The sequence below is a fragment of the Falco cherrug genome, chromosome Z (genome assembly GCF_023634085.1).
Source record: "Falco cherrug isolate bFalChe1 chromosome Z, bFalChe1.pri, whole genome shotgun sequence".
NCBI lineage: Eukaryota > Metazoa > Chordata > Aves > Falconiformes > Falconidae > Falco > Falco cherrug.
The window spans coordinates 25,707,159-25,726,095 of NC_073720.1; the positions used below are offsets into that span (position 1 = coordinate 25,707,159).

At 39.3% G+C, this 18,937-nt stretch overlaps 1 protein-coding gene across 1 annotated transcript in view; it reads left to right on the plus strand.

Moving 5' to 3' along the window:
• ARSB (arylsulfatase B) overlaps positions 1-18,937 on the plus strand; it is a 67,371-nt gene that overhangs the window by 6,090 nt on the left and 42,344 nt on the right. Inside the window, exon 4 of the mRNA XM_055699290.1 lies at positions 542-749. Within this exon, the coding sequence (XP_055555265.1) occupies positions 542-749 (208 nt within the window). The remainder of the gene's footprint in view (positions 1-541; positions 750-18,937) is intronic.

The window sequence follows — 18,937 nt, forward strand, 5'->3', positions numbered from 1 at the left end:
TCAGTAACTTCAACGCTAAAGAATGCTTAAAGAAATGTTAGTGATATATTGATGGTGGTTTCTGTGCTTGGGTCGTTATCTGGGGCAATTCAGCATTGTGTAGAGTTAAATGTGAGAAGTAGCACTGGTAAAACTTGCCTTGTCTGCTGTCATTATCAACTTTGGCTGCACAGCCCTGGCCCGCTACGCTTCTTCATTTCTTTTTTAGTAATATAAGTAATGAATTTATAGAAATAAGTTAGCGTGTAGTTTGCCCTTCTAAAACGAGAATGGAAAGTTTAGTAGGAGAAGTTTCATTGAAAGAAACTGTTAACAACCATGTTATGAAGAAAAGATACACCTGATATCTTTCCACAGCTTTGCAAAATTCCTTTGTCAAAGTTTTATTCATTTATGTTCAGAGACTAGAAGAGAGAAGTGTAGAAGAAATCAAAACACAGTGCCTGCAGCTGTTGATGGATCAGGGCTACTTTTGCTGCAGTAACTTTTCCATTTAGTACTTCATATTGAACTCATTTCCCTTCTATCCCTTCCTCCCCAGCCCCTCTTTCTTTACCTTGCTTTTCAGTCTGTCCATGAACCTCTTGAGGTCCCTGAAGAATACATGAAACCGTATGCTTCCATTAAAGATGTAAAGAGGCGCCATTATGCAGGCATGGTGACTCTTATGGATGAAGCTGTAGGAAATCTTACTGATGCTCTGAAAAGATATGGTCTTTGGGACAACACAGTTCTTGTTTTCTCTACTGGTAAGTTCATTTAAGTATTCTTCCAGTAATAACTTTGATACAGTGTTTAACAAGCTGACTGCAGAGACATCTGGACTCTCTGTCCATCCCCCATGTATTTCCTAACTGGAAGAGCAATGAAAATGAAACAGGACTTTAAACCAGAAGGAACAAGTTCTCTCTCCCCTCTTATGGCTTTCTCAAGCATGATGGAAACAACTCTGAAGAAGTGTCTGTGCAAATGGGGGATACTCCTCTATTGGAGTAAAATTGGTATTGTGCAAATTGAGAATTGAATCCTTACTGAGAGCGATCTCCTAAATTCTTTTGTCCTGAGCTACACGTAGCTGTCTGATCAGTCTATAAATTGCCATGTGTTGCATGAAGAAGAACAAACAGACAGAAAGCAGTCTAAAGCCAAAACTCTTTCTTTCTCTTACTGTCATGTAACATGTAATTTTTTTCTTGCTTGAAATGCTTCAGGGGCACCTTACTCCCATGAAGCAAAGGTCTGTTAATAAAAAAGCTTAATATGTGATGATACAGTGTAGGCTGCCAAGTTACAGGCCAAGTTTTCGTATGTACTAGCGCATGATTTCTAGATTATTAGGGTAACTCAAATAATATGTTACAAAGCGGTTTGTTTCCAAATTAGGAATGAAACAGAACCTTTTTGAAATACAGCTGCTTGGCCGGGATTCAGGAACATAGTTGTTTGGTTGGGAATGGGAAGTGGCCTTTCAGTGCTTACAGTTGCTCTTTTGCCCAGGCTTTACACGTTAGGGTTGTCAAAATGGAAAATTAATTTTCTGTGAACACTTTAAAAAAAATTAACAACAACAAAACCCCAAACCCCAAGGTTTGATGGAAGTGCAGGGATGTGTTTTGAGTTTAGCAGCTGCTTCTTATAGCACTTGGAATTTTGGAATTTAATTTTGAGTCCGAACCTGTTTGCCGTACGGTGTTACATTTGTATCCACATTTTGGCTCTAACAGGATTTGATAACTCTTCTATGCCTGTTTCTGTTTGCAATGTTTTCCTATTTAGAACTGAAAGTAAGCAAAGCCATATGGAAAATGATACCAATATTTATTCCATATGGAAAGAATCCAGTCTTTGCTGATGGGATCCTGGCAAAGTTATTTCAGTAATGTTTGTTCAGTACATTGTGGAATAAAACTAAAGACATCTGAACTGGAATTACAGGGTATGACAGAATTAAATAGGCAATTTTATTCTTTTGTTTATAAAACATCTTTTCTCCAAACAATGACAGTATACTCTGCTTTTAACAGTAGTCATCTTGCAGTCAATTACGGGTATATTTCAACAAGAGTCAAATGATCAGGGGAATCCAGTGTCTGTCCTATCTAATGGGACTTATCTTGAGTTAACTGACATTTTAAACTGCCAATATGCCATATAACTGCATAATGTGACTGAAATGCAGGGAAATTGGGGCCTAGGTCAAGCAGGCCAGGGGACAGTGATTTGGGGTTTTTCCATCCTCTCTCTTCACTTCAAACAAGTATTCTTTACAAGCATAAAACATTGCATGCATTAAAGACCAAACGTTGAAACCATTAAACATTTAAAAAAAAAGGCAAAAAAAGAAGCAGCATGAAATCTGTTCAGCTTTTCTATATTATATTTATGGCTTTTGCAGGTGGTGTGTTTTAAAATGGGCATTAGAAGGTGGTTGAAAAGAAACACGAGAAGGTCTGCAATTGAGCGTGTTGTGCAGAGAGTTGTGCTGTGTGAGATCTCTGCACAGCTTTCAAATCTTCTGTAATTGGGAGTCAGCGTGCACTGGTAGCTATAATATGGGTGTATACTTATAGTATGATATAAATATATCCTTCATAAGAAGTAGAGCCTTCAGCTTTTGAGGGCATGCCTGCTCAAGGAAGCTGTGCCCCATCTCCCTGCCCCAAGTGCTCTCCTGGCACTGGGAGACCCTCCTCTTGGTCAGTACAGCAAGAGAGACACATTCTCCCCTACAATCAGGAATGCTCTCCAAGAAAGTTCTTCTCATGTTGTGGGGTTAGGAATCAATTTAAGGATTTAAGTGAAGACTGCAAGGGAGAATCCAGGGAAGAATAAAGTGTTTCCATAATTTTGACGAGCAGTATCTATGTGTCTCTTCAGCATAGTAGTTAAAGACATAGGATCATAAAAGCACTCTGTTTTGTTATAAACCTGTGTGGTTTGGTAGCTGTAGTGTTGGAAATCTGTAGAGGAAAAAGAAGTGAAGATCCTTGTTTTATGGTAGTTTTTACTAGATTCATGACTATTCCCTGTTCAGGTGTGGCCAAAATTTGCACTTGAATGTTTGCATCTCTCACTGCTTCAAAATCCTGCCCCCTCCCCCCTCCTCCCCGCCCCCCCCCCCCCCAATGTACAAGTGATCATTTGCTATTGTGTGCTATAGCAAGTAGCATTGCAGCTAACATAGTCTTTGGTTGATTCCTTCACTGTGAAGTGTCAACCCCAAAATTAGAGATCTCCTTTTAGTGGGTGCTCATTGAAGTGATCCAGAACATGATGTCATCTTTGCTGTCAAGGTAGATTTCTTTTTATTAAACTCTTTCATTTTTCTTCCTATTTGTATATGTTAGGGCTCAACCAGGATTGCCTTGCAAACATGCCAGTTGGCAAATGGAAACACTGCAGATTTTAAAAGGGCCTTGTAAAATCTGTAGAATTCTGGTTCTTCTTTAAAGTGGCCTGATGGAGACATTAGGCCAAAAATGTAGTAATTTGATCATTAGCAAGGTCTGACTCCATCAGTTTATTGTGTAAATCAACATCTCTGGTGTCTTTTTGAACAGATACAGAAGCTATTGCTACAGCTAAATAAGAAAAAGATAAGCTAGTTTGATGGTATGTGGTGTTATATTTGTGTATCAAGTAGTAGCTTCAACAGTTTTGACTGGTGTGGTAAGAAACAGAATTTACTTTTATAGAGCACCTTTTATACTGCAGATACAAGTGAGTCTACGCTAATGAGATTGGGGTGAAAATGAAGTCATTGCCTGTTCAAGCAAAACAGATAAAAATGGATGCAGCACTGTCTTGGGTACCCATGGCCTTTGTGACCCACCTGAGATAGAAAAGAATGAGACGTAGCGGTTGTATTTCTTTTTAGGAAGCGTAAGACACTATAACTACCAACTTTGCTGAAGAGGGACTCGATTTAAAATAAAGGTCATAAAAAGCATTCAAGTAGTACAAATTTACCTCAGCACTATTAACACTGGCTTAGAGACCAAATTTTGCTTCAAATATAAACCTATGATTTGAGGTAAGAAGTGGGGATTTGCTGTAAATAGCATGTGTTTATAGTTTCTGCAACATATTGCAAGTAATTCTCGTGGAAACTTGCTAACATTAGAGCAAAGGAATCTGATGTCTAATTTCAGTTATGTATTAAAGCTACTATCCTTTTCTTTATTTAACTTTAAGCTTTTTAATATACTAAATAATTTTGGAGCTAAACTCCTTGCCACTTTCCTTCCAGTATGTCTGTTAATTCTTTCATGTGGATTAGCACTGTAGTGTCTGGTAGTTGCCATAAGAGGGCTTGAACAGTAAAATATGTGGAACTTTTCAAGCTTTGGTTTATATTGCTAAGAGGAAAACACATGAATCCATTCCATAATGGAGCATGTGACAGTGATGACTGTTTTCACTCCAAAAGAAGGTCTCTTTATCATTTTAGAATTATGATTAATAAGAGCACAGGTTGTTTTGGACATACTGATGTTTATGCAGTTTCTTTCTCTGTCACACCCCTAGATTTTTTTCCCCCAAAAAAAGTCATGTTGGGATTTTTTTGTTTATTTCCAGCTCCTGCTTTGATGGAAGCCAGGGATCTGACTTCCACTGGTTCCCTTCAAGCAGTTTTTTCTCTTCTCCCTGATGTATTTGTTCCTGAATCACCTCCTGCTCTTTCTCTTTTGCTGGTAAGAGACTTGAGAGAGACTTTTAATTGCAGATTGTCCAAGCCAGCTGAAGGACAGATGGGTTAGAGCAGTTATTCTCTGACTGTGGTGTCAGAGGTACTAATTTTGAAGGTTGTGTTGTCAGATATTTTTTTAGTAAACTTGCTCAATTACAGATCTGAGGACCTGCTTTAATTGGTCTTGTCAGAAGGTTCTGAGAAGTTCAGAGTATTGCCATCAAGGAAGATAGATGCCTGGGCATCTGCTGTCTGAGCATCTGCTGCTCCCTAGGAGGAAATAAGCATGGCTGCCTTAGCTGCAAGCACCTTCAATCAAACTACTTATTTGAACCTTATATTCCCAAATATTACATTTCTATTTCTTCATTATTTAAGCTTCTTATTTTGCAGGCAACAGTTGCAGCTGATCATTGTACTTGCATTGGTCAGAGTTGTTGCATGTCAATGGTAAATAGTGAAAGGCGCATGTGGTTGATGTTTTGTACTCCAGTATTGCCTTTTATTCATTTTTTTAAGCTTTTTCCACATTAAAGTATGGGTGGTAGGAATGAATGTTTTAGAAATAAAAAAATATCTTCTCTGCTGTATGATGCAGATAATAGCAATTAGACATCTAGACCAATTTTGTAAGAATACATTATCAAGGGCAGAAATGTTATCTTATGATGGAAATTAATTTCAAAATGAAAACTGAGGTGTAGATAGTCAATGTATTTATTATCTGCACCACCACCAGTACCCCCTGCTCTGGATTTAAAATCCTTTGAAAACCCAAAATGTTTTGTAGGAAATGTTCATTTATCTTCCCTTCCTTCCAGCATTAACTCCTCCCCATCCACCCTGCTTTTTCCATGCAAAACCCAATACTCCAATCCTGAGTTCCTGAACAGAACATTGCATCTTTTTTCCCTTTGTGTCTAAAAATTACAATACGTGGGGAATCCTGAATTTTTTTCTTGTTTTTAGCAAATGCCAGTGCTTGAAGTGAAGCTTGCTTGCAAACGAAACTCAGAAGCAAATTTTGCCCAGAGTCACAAGCTGGCCATTTTTGAGTAAAGCTTTGACTTAACCATGCTAGTAGTTATCCTAGCAAATTTTTTCTCAGACTGAGATGAATGCTGAGAACAACTCATTTTACTTGTTGACTATGTTTAATAATTTCCCACAGCTCTCCAAAGGTTGTCTTAGTGTGATTACTATTAAGCTATACTAGTTTGTTCTTCATAATAGGGTTTAAGAAGCCATTATTTTTTGTGTCAGAATCTTCTACACCCAAGTCAGTGGTCAGGTTCAGTGCTCTGTCACTGGGACAAGTCCAAAGTTTTCTCAACTATGTCTCATTTAACTTGCTTACTGCAGATCTGTGAACAGTTTGTCAGGTTATTCCCTTTGGTTTTAGGTTAAAATTTCTCTCTGGGTGTTTACTGATGATGAATGCTAGTGTAGACCTGACACAGCAGGGTCTGTAACTACTGAGACCTATTTAATTACTGAGACTGCTTACAATGAAAGCAGTCGCCTGAAACTGTCTGTGCTAGGATTGTGCCTATCGTGAAAGCTGTACTGGGAGGGAAAAAAAAAAAAAAGAAGAAAAAAAAATTCAATAGGATGAAAAAGGACATTGTTCATGCAGCTTTTGTAGGGCTAAATTTATAACTATTGGAATCTTGTATACATCAAATGCATTTTTTTTCCATGAGATCAATTTTCCTTCTCTTTTTTTTTTTTTCCACTTCAGTAAAGTCAGGAGAATAAAGAGGCTGTTCTGGTGAGTTACAAAAAACTGTAGAAGTTGATTTATGTGAGCACAACTCAGTAAAAGTTGCTCTGTAAATGCTCACTGAAGTTGCTCAGCAAATGGTGCTGTGATGCAGGAGAGATATTATGTTCCCTTGATGGAAAGTAAAAGCCCTATGGGTGTATTTGAAGCATGAGAAGAATTACATTAGGTTTTATAGTAAAGGGTGCAGTTTTCTGTTTCTGTTGTCCTTCTAATGGAAAAGCTTTCAGTCTTCTTCCATCACACACACACAAAAATCTGTATTAAGATTATGAAAACATAATAAAGCATCAGCACTCTGAAGACACTTTTTTGAGTGGCTTTTCTGCTGCTTCTGTTGAACCTTTAAGGTTACTCTTTCCACTGACAGCATACAGCATCAGACTGAAGTATACAACATATGTTTTTTCATCATCTGATCTTAACCACATGATTTTGGTTTGTTTCATTGGAGATATGTTTTGTGTTAGCCATCAGAGGGAGTGTGCTTGCATTTCTGTCACACTTGCAGCATGACTGAAAAATGCAACAACAAATGGATTTTTCAGATGCAGTGTGGGGAAGCAGGGAAGAACTTGAGTTCAGTTTAAGGGTGAAGTTATTCTCTAATTCATGCTGCGAGTCTCTTATCCTCAGTGTAGATGTCTGCTGTGTATTCTGTATTCTTTGGGGTTTTTTTTAATGAAACCTCAGTGGGAGTTCTGCACTTGGAACATGTACAGAATAAGCATTATTTATGCTGGGAAGATCAGAGGGGAGAAGTTTTCCCCAAATGTGATCTTTTACTGCTATTATCGACAGCACTCTCTGTTTACTGTGAGTCACAAGCATGAGCTTAAATAAAGCAAGGGCTCTGAAGTCCTGTTCTGTGACCTAGACTTTCGGCAAGAATGTTGGAGGTCAAAAATGAGATGCATTTACAGAGCTGTGCATTGAAGCCGTCTGGTGCTTGTTTGTATTGTGTCTGGCATTAGCAAGTGCTGTTTAATTCCCTTTCATATATGTGAAATTCACACAGAAAATTAAGAAAGTTTTTTTTTTTAAAAAAAAGCAACAGCTAACTGCATGCTTGCTTTGTTGATATTGGCAACTGATTGTAGTGTTACATCCAGCCTTCTGTGTAAGAGAATTATGCATGTAGACTTGTCTCCTGCTTATATCTATCGCTTCATTTTTAAATAAGTACACATTAAATGGTACATAGTGGTATCATGTCAGTTATATAACTGTGGGGATTTTTAACTATTTAAGTGTTCTTTGTAGTTTCCCTTCTTTGCTTTTTTATTACAATGAACTATTGACTGCTTCCATAATTTCAATAGCACTTAAAACAAAATTGTACAAAGCCCAGTTGTGCATTATGGAAAAGTGATGTTGGCACTTCACGGAAATAGGAACTGCTGGTGTTTGGCTTTTCTGTAGCCTGCCCATCACGTATAGGCAACAGCAAGAAAGGTATAGGGATATGGATTTTGTCCTATATTCTGTCATTTGTTTATCTTTGACTGAGGTTGTTTGCATGCTGCATGTTACTCCTTTTATTTATTTTCATTGCAAACTTCAGAACTCTGCTTTGTAGAAATACCATGAGTAGTGTGAATCACTTCATTGACATGGTTTGTTTTAAACAATACTGAGACACTAATATTGTTAGACTGGCTTCTTAAGCTCTGGAAGTTACTGTGAAATAATTTCACAGTTAACTTCTAATATGCTTTCCAGTTCTGCTTCAGTCAAATGGACCCTCACACTGACCTCCATATGGTTCTGATTAAGTATAAGAGCATGATTGCTCATAAAGCCCTAGCTCTTGAAAGGATCACTAGATATATAACATGTAACTAATGTTTACGGGATTGAACTGTGGATGACTTGGATATGCCATCTTATTTCTGCCGTCTCTTTCTATACTCGTTACACCCATTGTTGTCTGGTTATTGTGAATTAAAGAAACCTGCGTGTCACTGGTATTCGAGGGTGAATTGCATTTGATTTTTCAAATGCAATATTACAATCTCAGTGAGAAAAAACCCCACAACTTAGTATTGGAAAACAAAGCCAGAATTACACAAAGGAGAGAAAGAAGCAAATCTTCCATCGTCTGGTTTAGTGGTTCATACTGTTTTGGATCAGTGGGACAAAGATGGCTGAAAATCTGCCCTCAATCCATCATCCCCTGTAATTTATCCTCTATTAAGGGAATTTTGCTCCCTGGCTGACAGTGGCACAGGACTGGGATCACTTCAGATACTGTGAGATTCAGGATTAGAAGTGTGTTTCTGTACTTGCTGTTTACAACTTGTAAAATCTCCTAATGCAGTAGCACATCAAGAAAATGGGGAAGAAGTCCCAGAATCACGTAAGTCTGAGTTTCTTTTTAGCTTTCATGATTCAGAGCTCAATGTTGCGCACTGGAAATGTACCAGAAACTTGAGGAGAGGGAAGGAACTCGCTCCTTCCTTACTTCACTAGGACCCAGAGACTAGGGACTCTGTTCCCCTGATTGCCCATCTTAGATATCCAAATGGTGAAATGTCTTCTACTTTCTTTGGGAAACTGTCTTCTAACGTAACACCATAGGTGACTTCAAAACAGCTTAGAAAAACTTTGAGTAAATATGCTTTGTTTTATTTTTTGTCAGATCTATGATAAATAAGTTTTCTATCACAACTCTTCCTTGCATGACTTTTAGTATTTCTTCCATGTCCTGTATGTTGTTTTAAACTACCTCCATGAATTTACATATATGTTGGATACTATTAAATTATCAAATACTATTAAATGTAATAAGATATAGCCACATATGGCACTTACTGATCAATTAGTTTCTTAACCAACATTAACAAAGGAGATAGCTACTTCTCCTCTTTTGTATGTTGCCATTATTCTTTTAGAACCTAATTTCTTCTGTAGGCAACTTTTGAACTTTGAATATGCAAGAAAAAGAGGAATGCTGCTTTTAGTATCACTGGGAATTGTTCAGTGGAGTGGATATATACTAAAGCTGTGATGCAGAGCACTAACTTTTTTTAGTATCTGCTATTATGTTTTCTTAGAAAGGCTTGATTTAATACAACCATAGAACAGTTTGAGTTGGAAAGAACCTTTAAAGGTCATCTTGTCCAGCCCCCCTGCGAAAAGCAGGGACATCTTCAACTAGACCAGGTTGCTCAGAACCCCATCCAACCTGACCTTGAATGTTTCCATGGATGGGACATCTACCACCTCTCTGGGCAGCCTATTCCAGTGCCCCACTACCCCCACCATAAAAAAAATTTCTTCCTTATATCTAGTCTGAATCTACCCTCTTTTAGTTTAAAACCATTACCCCTTGTCCTATTGCTACAGGCCCTACTAAAAAGTCTGTGCACATCTTTCTTATAAGACCCCCTGAAGTATTGAAAGGCCACAATAAGGTATTCCCAGGGTCTTCTGTTCTCCAGACTGAATAACCCCAGTTCTCTCAGCCTTTGCTCGTAGGAGAGGTTTCCACCCCTCTGATGATTTTTGTGGCCCTCCTGTGGTCCCCTTCCAACAGGTCCATGTCTTTCCTGTACTAAGGACTCCAGAGCTGGATGCAGTGCTCCAGATGGGGTCTCACCAGGGTGGAGTAGAGGGGCAGAATCATAGAGTCATTTAGGTTGGAGAAGACCTTTGGAATCATCAAGTCTGAATGTTGAATCCCCTCCCTTTGCCTGCTGGCCATGCTTCTCTTGATGCAGCCCAGGATATGGTTGGTTTTCTGGGCTCCGAGCGCACATTGCTGGCTCATGTCCAGTTTTCCATCCACCAGTACCCCGAAGTCCTTCTCCTTAGGGCTGCTCTCAATCCCTTCATTCCCCAGCCTGTATGGGTATTGGGGATTGCCCTGACCTAGGTGCAGGCCTTACGCTTGGCGTTGTTGAGCCTCCTGAGGTTCACATGGGCCCACTTCTCAAGCTTGACCAGGTCCATCTGCATGGCATCTCATCCCTCGGGTGTGTCAGCCTCACCACTCAGCTTGGTGTCACTTGAAAATTTGCTGAGGGTGCACTCAATCCCAACGTCTATATCGCTGATGTAGATATGAAACAGTACTGGTCCCAGTACAGACCCGAGGGACACCACTCATCACTGATTTGTATCTGCGCATTGAGCTGTTGACCACTGCTCTCTGTATGTGTCCATACAGCTAATTCTTCCTTTTTTTTATCCACTGAATGGTCTGTCTATCAAATCCATCTCTATTTCAGAGAGAAGGATGTTGTGGGGGACCCTGTCAAAGGCCTCACAGAAATCCAGATAGATGACATCCATAGCTCTTCCCTTGTCCACCGATGTAGTCATTCTATCACAGAAAGCCATTAGGTTTATCAGGCAAGACTTGCCCTCAGTGAAGCCATGCTGGTTGTCTTGAATCTCCTCCCTGTCCAACATATACCTCAGCAGAGCTTCTGGGATGTTATGTTCCATGACCTTCCCAGGCACAGAGGTGAGGCTGACAGGTTGGTTCCAGGGTCCTCCTTTCTAAGCTTTTTAAAAATGGATGCAGTTTCCCTTTTTCTAGGCACCAAGGACTTCACCTGACTGCCATGACATCTAAAATATCATGGCAAGTAGCTTGGGAACTACATCAGCCAATTCCTTCAGGATTCTGGGATGCATCTCATCAGGTCCCATAGACTTGTGTATGTTCAGGTTCCTCAGATGGTCGTGAACCTGATGTTCTTGCAGTGGGAGGGACTTCACTCCCCTGTCCCTGTCTTGTAGTCCATTTGAGAGGTGTGGGAAGCAAGGCTGCCAGTGAAGACTGAGGCAAAAGAAGTTGTTGAGTACCTCAGCCTTCTCTTTGTTGGTTGTTCCCAGTGTGCCAGTTGTCTTCATTGGGGAGGCGCACTTTCTTTCACCTTCCTTTTCTGGTCAACATACCTGTGGAAGCCCTTCTTATTCTTTGTGTCCCTTGTCAAATTTAGTTCCAGCTGTACCTTGGCCTTCCTGACCCCATGCCTACACAAAAGGGCAATGTCCCTATATGCTTCCCAGGATTCCTGTCCCTGCTGCCACTGCCTGTTCATTTCCTTCTTGCTCTTTAGTTTGACCAGTGGGTCTTGACTCATTGACGCTGGTCGCTGTCCTTTCCTGTTTTCTTACACCTGGGGATCAAGAGTTCTCCCACTCCAGGGAAAGTGTCCTTAAAAGCTCTAGCAGCTCTGTTCTGCTCCCATGTCCCTGAGGGCAGTTTCGCATTGACAAACTCCTTGAACAGCTGGAAGTTTGCTTTCCTAAATTTCAGGGTCCTGACTTTACTCTTTGCTTGTGCCATGTTCATCAGGACTCCACCAGTGCATTGCATTATAGAAGATCATACAAAATGGTCAAAAGGGAAATACTTAGCTTTTTATAATTTTGTATTTCAGTACTTCTTTAATAAATGCTTAATAGAACAAATGCAAATGGACTGAAATCTGAAATTTTATGTACATACATTTTTAGATTTCCTTTGTAACTGATTAATAATGTACAGAACAGCACAGAACTGTCTCACACAAAGCTTCAATATTTATTTAGAAAGCTTGCTTCTCCAAGAGACTTACTTTGTCAATCAAGGACAGCCCTTGCTTTTATGAATCAATATAGAAACATAGGGAAAATCTATCACTGATTCAGTTGGGGAAAAACCAGAATATTGTCTGATCTGGGTTAACAATTTGAAAGAAGCTGCAGATGTTGTAAAATGGCCTTAGTGAAGGATGTATTGTCTCAAAAAGGTTACTTGAATCCCTGCTGAGACATTCTGAATCTGTTTTCCTTCTCTGCTTTTTCATTTTTTTTCATACCTGTATGTTCATATAAAGTATGGTTTGGTTAGTACATCTGTTCCATATATTTATGAATATTCTACAATATGCTCCAAATAAACATGTGAGTGAAAGCTAAACTCCACAGAAGAAATGGAGAACTTCCAAATAAAGCTATGCACAACTGTCATTCTTTTCTCTCTCTCACTTTGCATTATTCCGTGTTATTCTTATGCATAGAATATAATAGATCCATATTTGTGGACAATTTCACTTTAGTATGTGTCAAAGGAGTAAGATTTTCTATCTCTGCCCTAATTCATAGGAGAGTAACACCAGCGGGATTTACATACAGTATCAGAATATAGATACGCTGAATGCCAAGGAAGCCACACATTTTACAGATTTTTGAGTTGAAAAAACCCAAAGAAACACTAAAATCCATAAATGCATGTTAGTTATTCCAAATTACGATGGATTCATAGTAAGATATCGTATCAGTTGAAAACTAGTTGACTTTAAAAGTAGAAGGAAAGTTTTGTATCATAATTTTTTGCTCTTGCCCATACAATTTCCTGATCATCTTTTTCTCTTAAGATTTAGGAGGACCCTTAGATGGGCCTAGTGTTGCCTTCGCCTGTGCATGCAAAAAAAGAAGGATTTTTTTTTTTTTTTTTGTGAAACAGGGTTGGGCATTACAATGGAAGGTTTTAGTATTGGGAAAAAAATCTATAAAATAGCTAAAGCTGGAAGATAGAAAGTATGCATCTTCAGAGCTGGTAAAGTTGAGCAGGCTGAGTCTGAAAGTAACTGTATCCGTTTGTCATGGATGTTAAGATTTGGCCACGGATGAGCATGTCAAATCATGTAAATGTCTGATGTGGAACTGCCTTGGAGAGCTCTTGCTGCACTGTCCATTGCAGGTTTTTTAGCTCTTCATGCCAACACTGGAAGTAATAAGCTAATTTCCCCTCCTTTTGTAAGGGTGCTGAAAAATTGTGTTTTTCAGTTTCTTACAGCTCAATGTTGATCTTTCTTGTGCTTTCTTTATACATTCCTACTAACTGTATTTATGCCCTTCGCTAACATACATCTCTGGATACCTTCATGTGCCTCCTATGACCAGAATATCTGTCTCTTACTATACAGCATCTATCTTTACATTTCTCTTTAAACAGGAAGAAACACCCCCCCCTTTTTATCTGAACTTTGAACATTACTGCTGTGTGGAATGCTGCCTGTGCCTGCTCTTAGCTTTAATCTCTAATTGCATTTTCTTAAGTTAAAATATAGCCAGAGCCTTGTGTACATTGAAGTGAGCTGACCCTGAATTCTGTGTAAAGATTCCAGAGTTGCTTGAACTTGGTTGGGAAGAACCACAAATCTGCAGCAGTAATTTCAATCATATTTTAGAGTAAATGGCTTTAACCAACCACATATAAATGTAGCAACTGTAGTGCATGTCTTTCATCATTGACTTCATGTCTTACATCATTGTATTATATCCACTCTACGTGTTTAGCCTATACAGGATATTGTAACATTGCTGCAGAGGGCTGCATGTACTGGAGCACTGCACTGCTTCTGATGTCTTGCAAGAAGATATTTTATCAAATTAACAATTAGATAGAACATGTTGACATCTGATACACAAAATTTAATAACAGTTTTACTAGTTACATCTCTTTTAAGTCTGCTTTCTGTTTGCATTGCAACATTATAACACATTTTGCAATCAAATAAGCATTTGTAACAAGTGGCTCTTAAGAATGACATCCTATGCATGCTTTTCTGTCAAGTCTGAATTTTTGCAATAGTGTTCTTCCATTACTGTTCTCATAGGAGTAAAGAAAAAAGGTGCCTTCCATTACTTTTCTGTGCTTTTGATGTTGGAAACTCTGAAATGGCAGAAGCTTACCTTTTGTCAATTATCATAGCTGTCAAGGGAGTGGTGCTAACTTTGAAAATCTAGGTTGAAAGGGGTAAGTGAAAAGGCTTTATCGTTATTTATATATCCCCTATGGAATAAACCAGAGAGATCTGTATATATGCAATAAACTATATTTAACAATGTCCACTTACGTTATTCTTTTCTATATCTAAGTACATACTAGAAACAGCTCCAAAGAAGTACAATAAAAAAGCTAGAGGATAAGTTATATTAAAAGCTCTTCTATTTCTGAATTACAAAATAACAAAATCTCTGGCTATTTCCTTCTTTCCCTGCAAATATTTCTTCTGTTAGGAAGAGTCTAATGAAAATTTTACATAGTTGCGGTTCCGGCTGCAAATAGTATGAATTCATATCTGCTGACTTGGATATATCACTTGATACTGCTATTGAGCTCTATTCCAGTGATTTCGATGGATTGAAAAAGCAAAGCCTTTGCTTAAAATGGTTTGATAATTATGTTTTACTGACCACAAATGGTTCACATTGACTAGGAGAGATAAACAACTGTTGGCCAGCAGTTACAGTTCATTAGAGAGTCAAAAGTTGCAGAAAGAAGGCAAACACAAAAAAATTAAAATGAAAAATGCATGCCTCAGGAGGAAGAATAGCTGTGTAGACAGTGATGCTGAGGAGTGGGACTGAGGTTAGGTAGGGCCTTTTCCTGCCCACAGGCGCGATTGCCCCTGAAGTCTCTCAGCTACGTTCAGGGACTGTGGGTGGCTTCCTGCGATTCTCTCTAAGTGACCTTGGATATAGCTTGAACTGTTTTAATAATTGTGGTGGTTTGAGTTTATGAATCCAGATAACTTTGACAAACCTGGTTAACAGTGAGCATTTGTACCAGCCTATTTTAGGGACTGTTGACCTCTTATGTGATCTGAGAGCTTTTAAAAAGCTGTTTAAAGGGTTTTTTAAAATTATTTTTATTACTTTTTAAATTATTATTTTATTGTTAATCTTTAAATTTGTTTAGTCAGAGCCAAAAGATCACATCTGCAGCCTAAGGTAAATGGAGAGAGGCTTTGCGGAAACATGGACCTGAAGGCATTGACAAATTTAATCACTTGTTCAGTAATCCTGAGACAGGCTTGAAGATGGATTTTTGAAAAATTAGTAACTCCTTTGCCAAAGTGGGAACAGGGGTAATATGGGACTTCTGGACACACATATACGGGTCAGGTGGTGGTTACTCAGGAGTGTGGAAGTCCTTATGAAGAAGATAAAACTGCAACTATAATTGTGGAGATGGGGGGAGCACACTACACAGGATGCCAACGTCCCCTCTTGTCTGACCCTTGTTTATCATGACCCTGCCCACCTGACTGAAGCAGCAGAACTTTGCTAATGCACGTTTGGACTGGGCAGGCTGATGGAGGGTCATGTGAGTGGTTTGGTCAGTATTATGAAAGAGATGATAAATTCTGACAAATTGCTTGGCATCAGGGATGACAAACAATAGCAGACAGACTCCTCTTGCAAGCAGAGGCTGAACCGTAAAGTGGATTCACTTTATGGCTTTTATCACTACATTAGACAAAGAATTTGCAGAGAACAGAAAGCAAAATGTCTTCTGAAAATTTAAGGATTAATTTATTTCTGAAGTGTGGGTGTACTGGGAAACTCTTGGCCATCCAAGGCTAAAGCTCTGTTTATAGTGAAATGCTGTCCTTGAGCAGAAGAGTCTGATAGTGCATTAAGGATTTTTCTCCTTCTTTCTCAGTGTCAGGAATGAAAAGGGAGACTAATTAACCTGTAAAGGATAGAGTTTCCAGGATAAACTTTCTAAGGAATGATCATCAAACACAAACCCATCAAAACCAAAAATCAAAATGCCCACCAAGAGCAAAATATGAAATTTGCCTATTCCTTTGAAGTCTGCAGTTGTCTATTATACATATGAACAGCTCCCCTTTGAAAGTGCTAATAGTTGTATTTGTATATTTGAGGACTGAATGTAGTCTGTAAAGCTAGGTAGTTACCAAGAGGAGAGATTTCACAACTTCAGGATTCAGTAATTATGATCAAAAGTTGCAGAAAGTTCAAGGATGATGAAGTTGGAGAAACTTTGGGACTTGCCAAGAGGAAATTGCTGGTGACCTTACTGAACTACCACAGTTGTCTTGCAGGCATATTGCAGAGATTCAATATGGGAGCAATTAGAAGAGGACATGTTTTGGCACGTAGACGGGAAAAAAATCATCATTAAATTAAAAATCTTGAGTTTAAGTGTTCCTTCTTTTCACTCACTTCAATGTAGCATTGATGTGACAAAATTAAGGAGGAGAATATTAGGCATGCTGTAAACAGTAGGTTTTTTTCTGTTTATTTGAAGAAAATAGGCTCAGTTTTATCCAGCTTAATATAATTTTTCTTAGATTCAGCAGTGTGTTATTCAGCCACTGATACCTGTCACCCAGTAAAGATGTTTAAAGAAACCAATAACAAGCAAAAAATTACTCTGAAATACTCATTCAGCAAATATGCTTTCTGCCATTTTCCCACCTGGAAAACATAATCCATTGCTGAAAGACAGATTTAAAGGGAAAGAAAATTATTGATGTAAATTTCCATTTCTCTTCATTACCTGTGTTTCTATGTCACCACATTAACTTACCAAATAGTTCCTTTCCTCTGCTGTAAGCTTGATTGCACTTAACAAAAGCTGGGGTGGCTGTTGGGAGAGACTTGAACATCGCTGAATGTACCTGTACAAGACTGAAGCATTTTCTACCTTGTCCATACATGCTTATTAAACCTATCTGTTTTGTTTCATTGTCATCTGTAGGAGAATGAAGTAGCCTACAGGAGACAGAGTAGTTGCAACACATCACAAAGTAATTAATGTTTTTTGTCCCCCTGAAGTTTAAGACTAGTGTTATAAAGAACATTATTTTCTTTACTCTTTTATTGATGTATTTGGTTTAGACAATTGTTGGATGGAATTTCAGGTTTTGTGGTTTATGTGTTTGGTATATGAGTTAGCTTAGGGGCAGATACTTCTAATGCGTGCTGCCCTTTTTTCCAATGTCTCGTGTGGCAAGTAACAACCAAAGAGTTTTGTTTCATTTTTATGTCTTTATGCCAGCAGACTTCTGTTTCTTTCTTATAGTGAACTGAGCACTTCTGGATATATTCTGGGTATAGCTAGGGCCCCAAGTGATTAAAAACTCAAGTCACTCCTCTCAAGCAAAAGTGATGTGAAAAACAGATGTAAATCTGTCCAGTTGCCAGAATCAAGTCACAGTCTGCACTGTGTAAAGCCAACGCATGTGCCTACACTTACAAAGAAAAAAAGACATCTGGCTCATAGTGCATGAAATATAAAAGTCGTAGACACGCAGGAGGAGTTGGGTTACTGCTGGATGACCAAGGCTTAGCTGAAATGCTCCTGACACTCTGTGATGGCCCTGACACTCCTGCTGTTAGGGGCAGACTTCTTAATTCCTTCTGTTGAGGTTTCTGCTTTTCCTGGGCTGGTTGGAGCTTTTTGACACTGGTCAGTTTTCCCTGGCTGCCAGTAGCATTACTGGAAGGTGCCCATCTGCACCGCCTTCCTGTGCGCGGGTTGGCTGGTCCGTCACAGTCCTCTTCTTCCTCCCCAGCCTTGCTCCTGAAACCTTTCCCAGCTGTATCCTGATGTGCTAAACCACTTAAATTAGCTCCAGATTGCTCTGTTTATTGCGTGCCGGAGAAGTGACAGAAGGCAGTTGAAGCAGTGCTCCCTCAAGTAAACACCAAGGAAAAAGGTGTACAGGGTATTGGGATGGAAAATGTGTTATCTGGGCAGAACCCTGAAGCTTTAATGCTTGTGTGTTAGATCATTCGCCTCTGCTGTTTGCACGGGATTCTGAGGTTTGGCCTGGAAATGTGGGTTTTGTTTTTTCCTTTTTAAAGGGGGGGGGGGTGGGGAAGGTGTTAGGTCAAAGTAGTCATTTCTTCCCTTCCCCTCAGAAGACGAAACTGGAGAAAGGTGCAATAGTGATCTCCGAAGGCTGGCAGCCTTCCCTGAGGGCCACACACACCCTAACACTTCTGCTGCATCTGAAACCAGGGATGACTTTTCTTGTTACAAGGCTCTGATCAGCAGTAGACATAAAATTTTTCTGCCAGCCTGTCCTCACAGCTGAAATTGGATCCTCTTTTCTTACCTTACCTAAATATATAGCCTAAAATACAAAACCAGCAGGCCTGAGGTCAGGTATTTTCCATACAGCTGGAAGTATGGATGCGTTAGTTTTGGCTGATTGAACAGGGTATCCATAAGCACAGTAACAATGGGCTGACTTGCTGCCTTTTTTGCTCCAAAAGCTGCTATAAATATGCCTCCTAATTAGATCCATAATGTTTGGATCACAGCGCTAGGTTTGTTCTAAGAGAGTCACGCTGCTTCCAGAAGCAGCGGAAGAACCCCAAATGTATTCAAAATAAACTTCCGAATGCTTTTACTGAATAAAAACACCTAGATGTTGCCAGCTATTGGACAGTCTCTGCACTTAGAAAACTTAATGCTTGAAATGCAGTGCTTCCCAGCATACTTGTGGTCATTTGTCAGTCCTCCTTTTATTGAGTGTCTGCCTACCATATGGACATATCTCCTCTGTTTGGTAGGGAGAGAGGGGGGGATGCAGCAGGAAACTAGACAGTCTTCTGAGTTGCATCTGCAGCGCTGCTTTTGAATGGAAAGAGGGAGTGTATAGGAGGGGCCTTGTCGTTCCTTTTAGCATAGAGAAGCC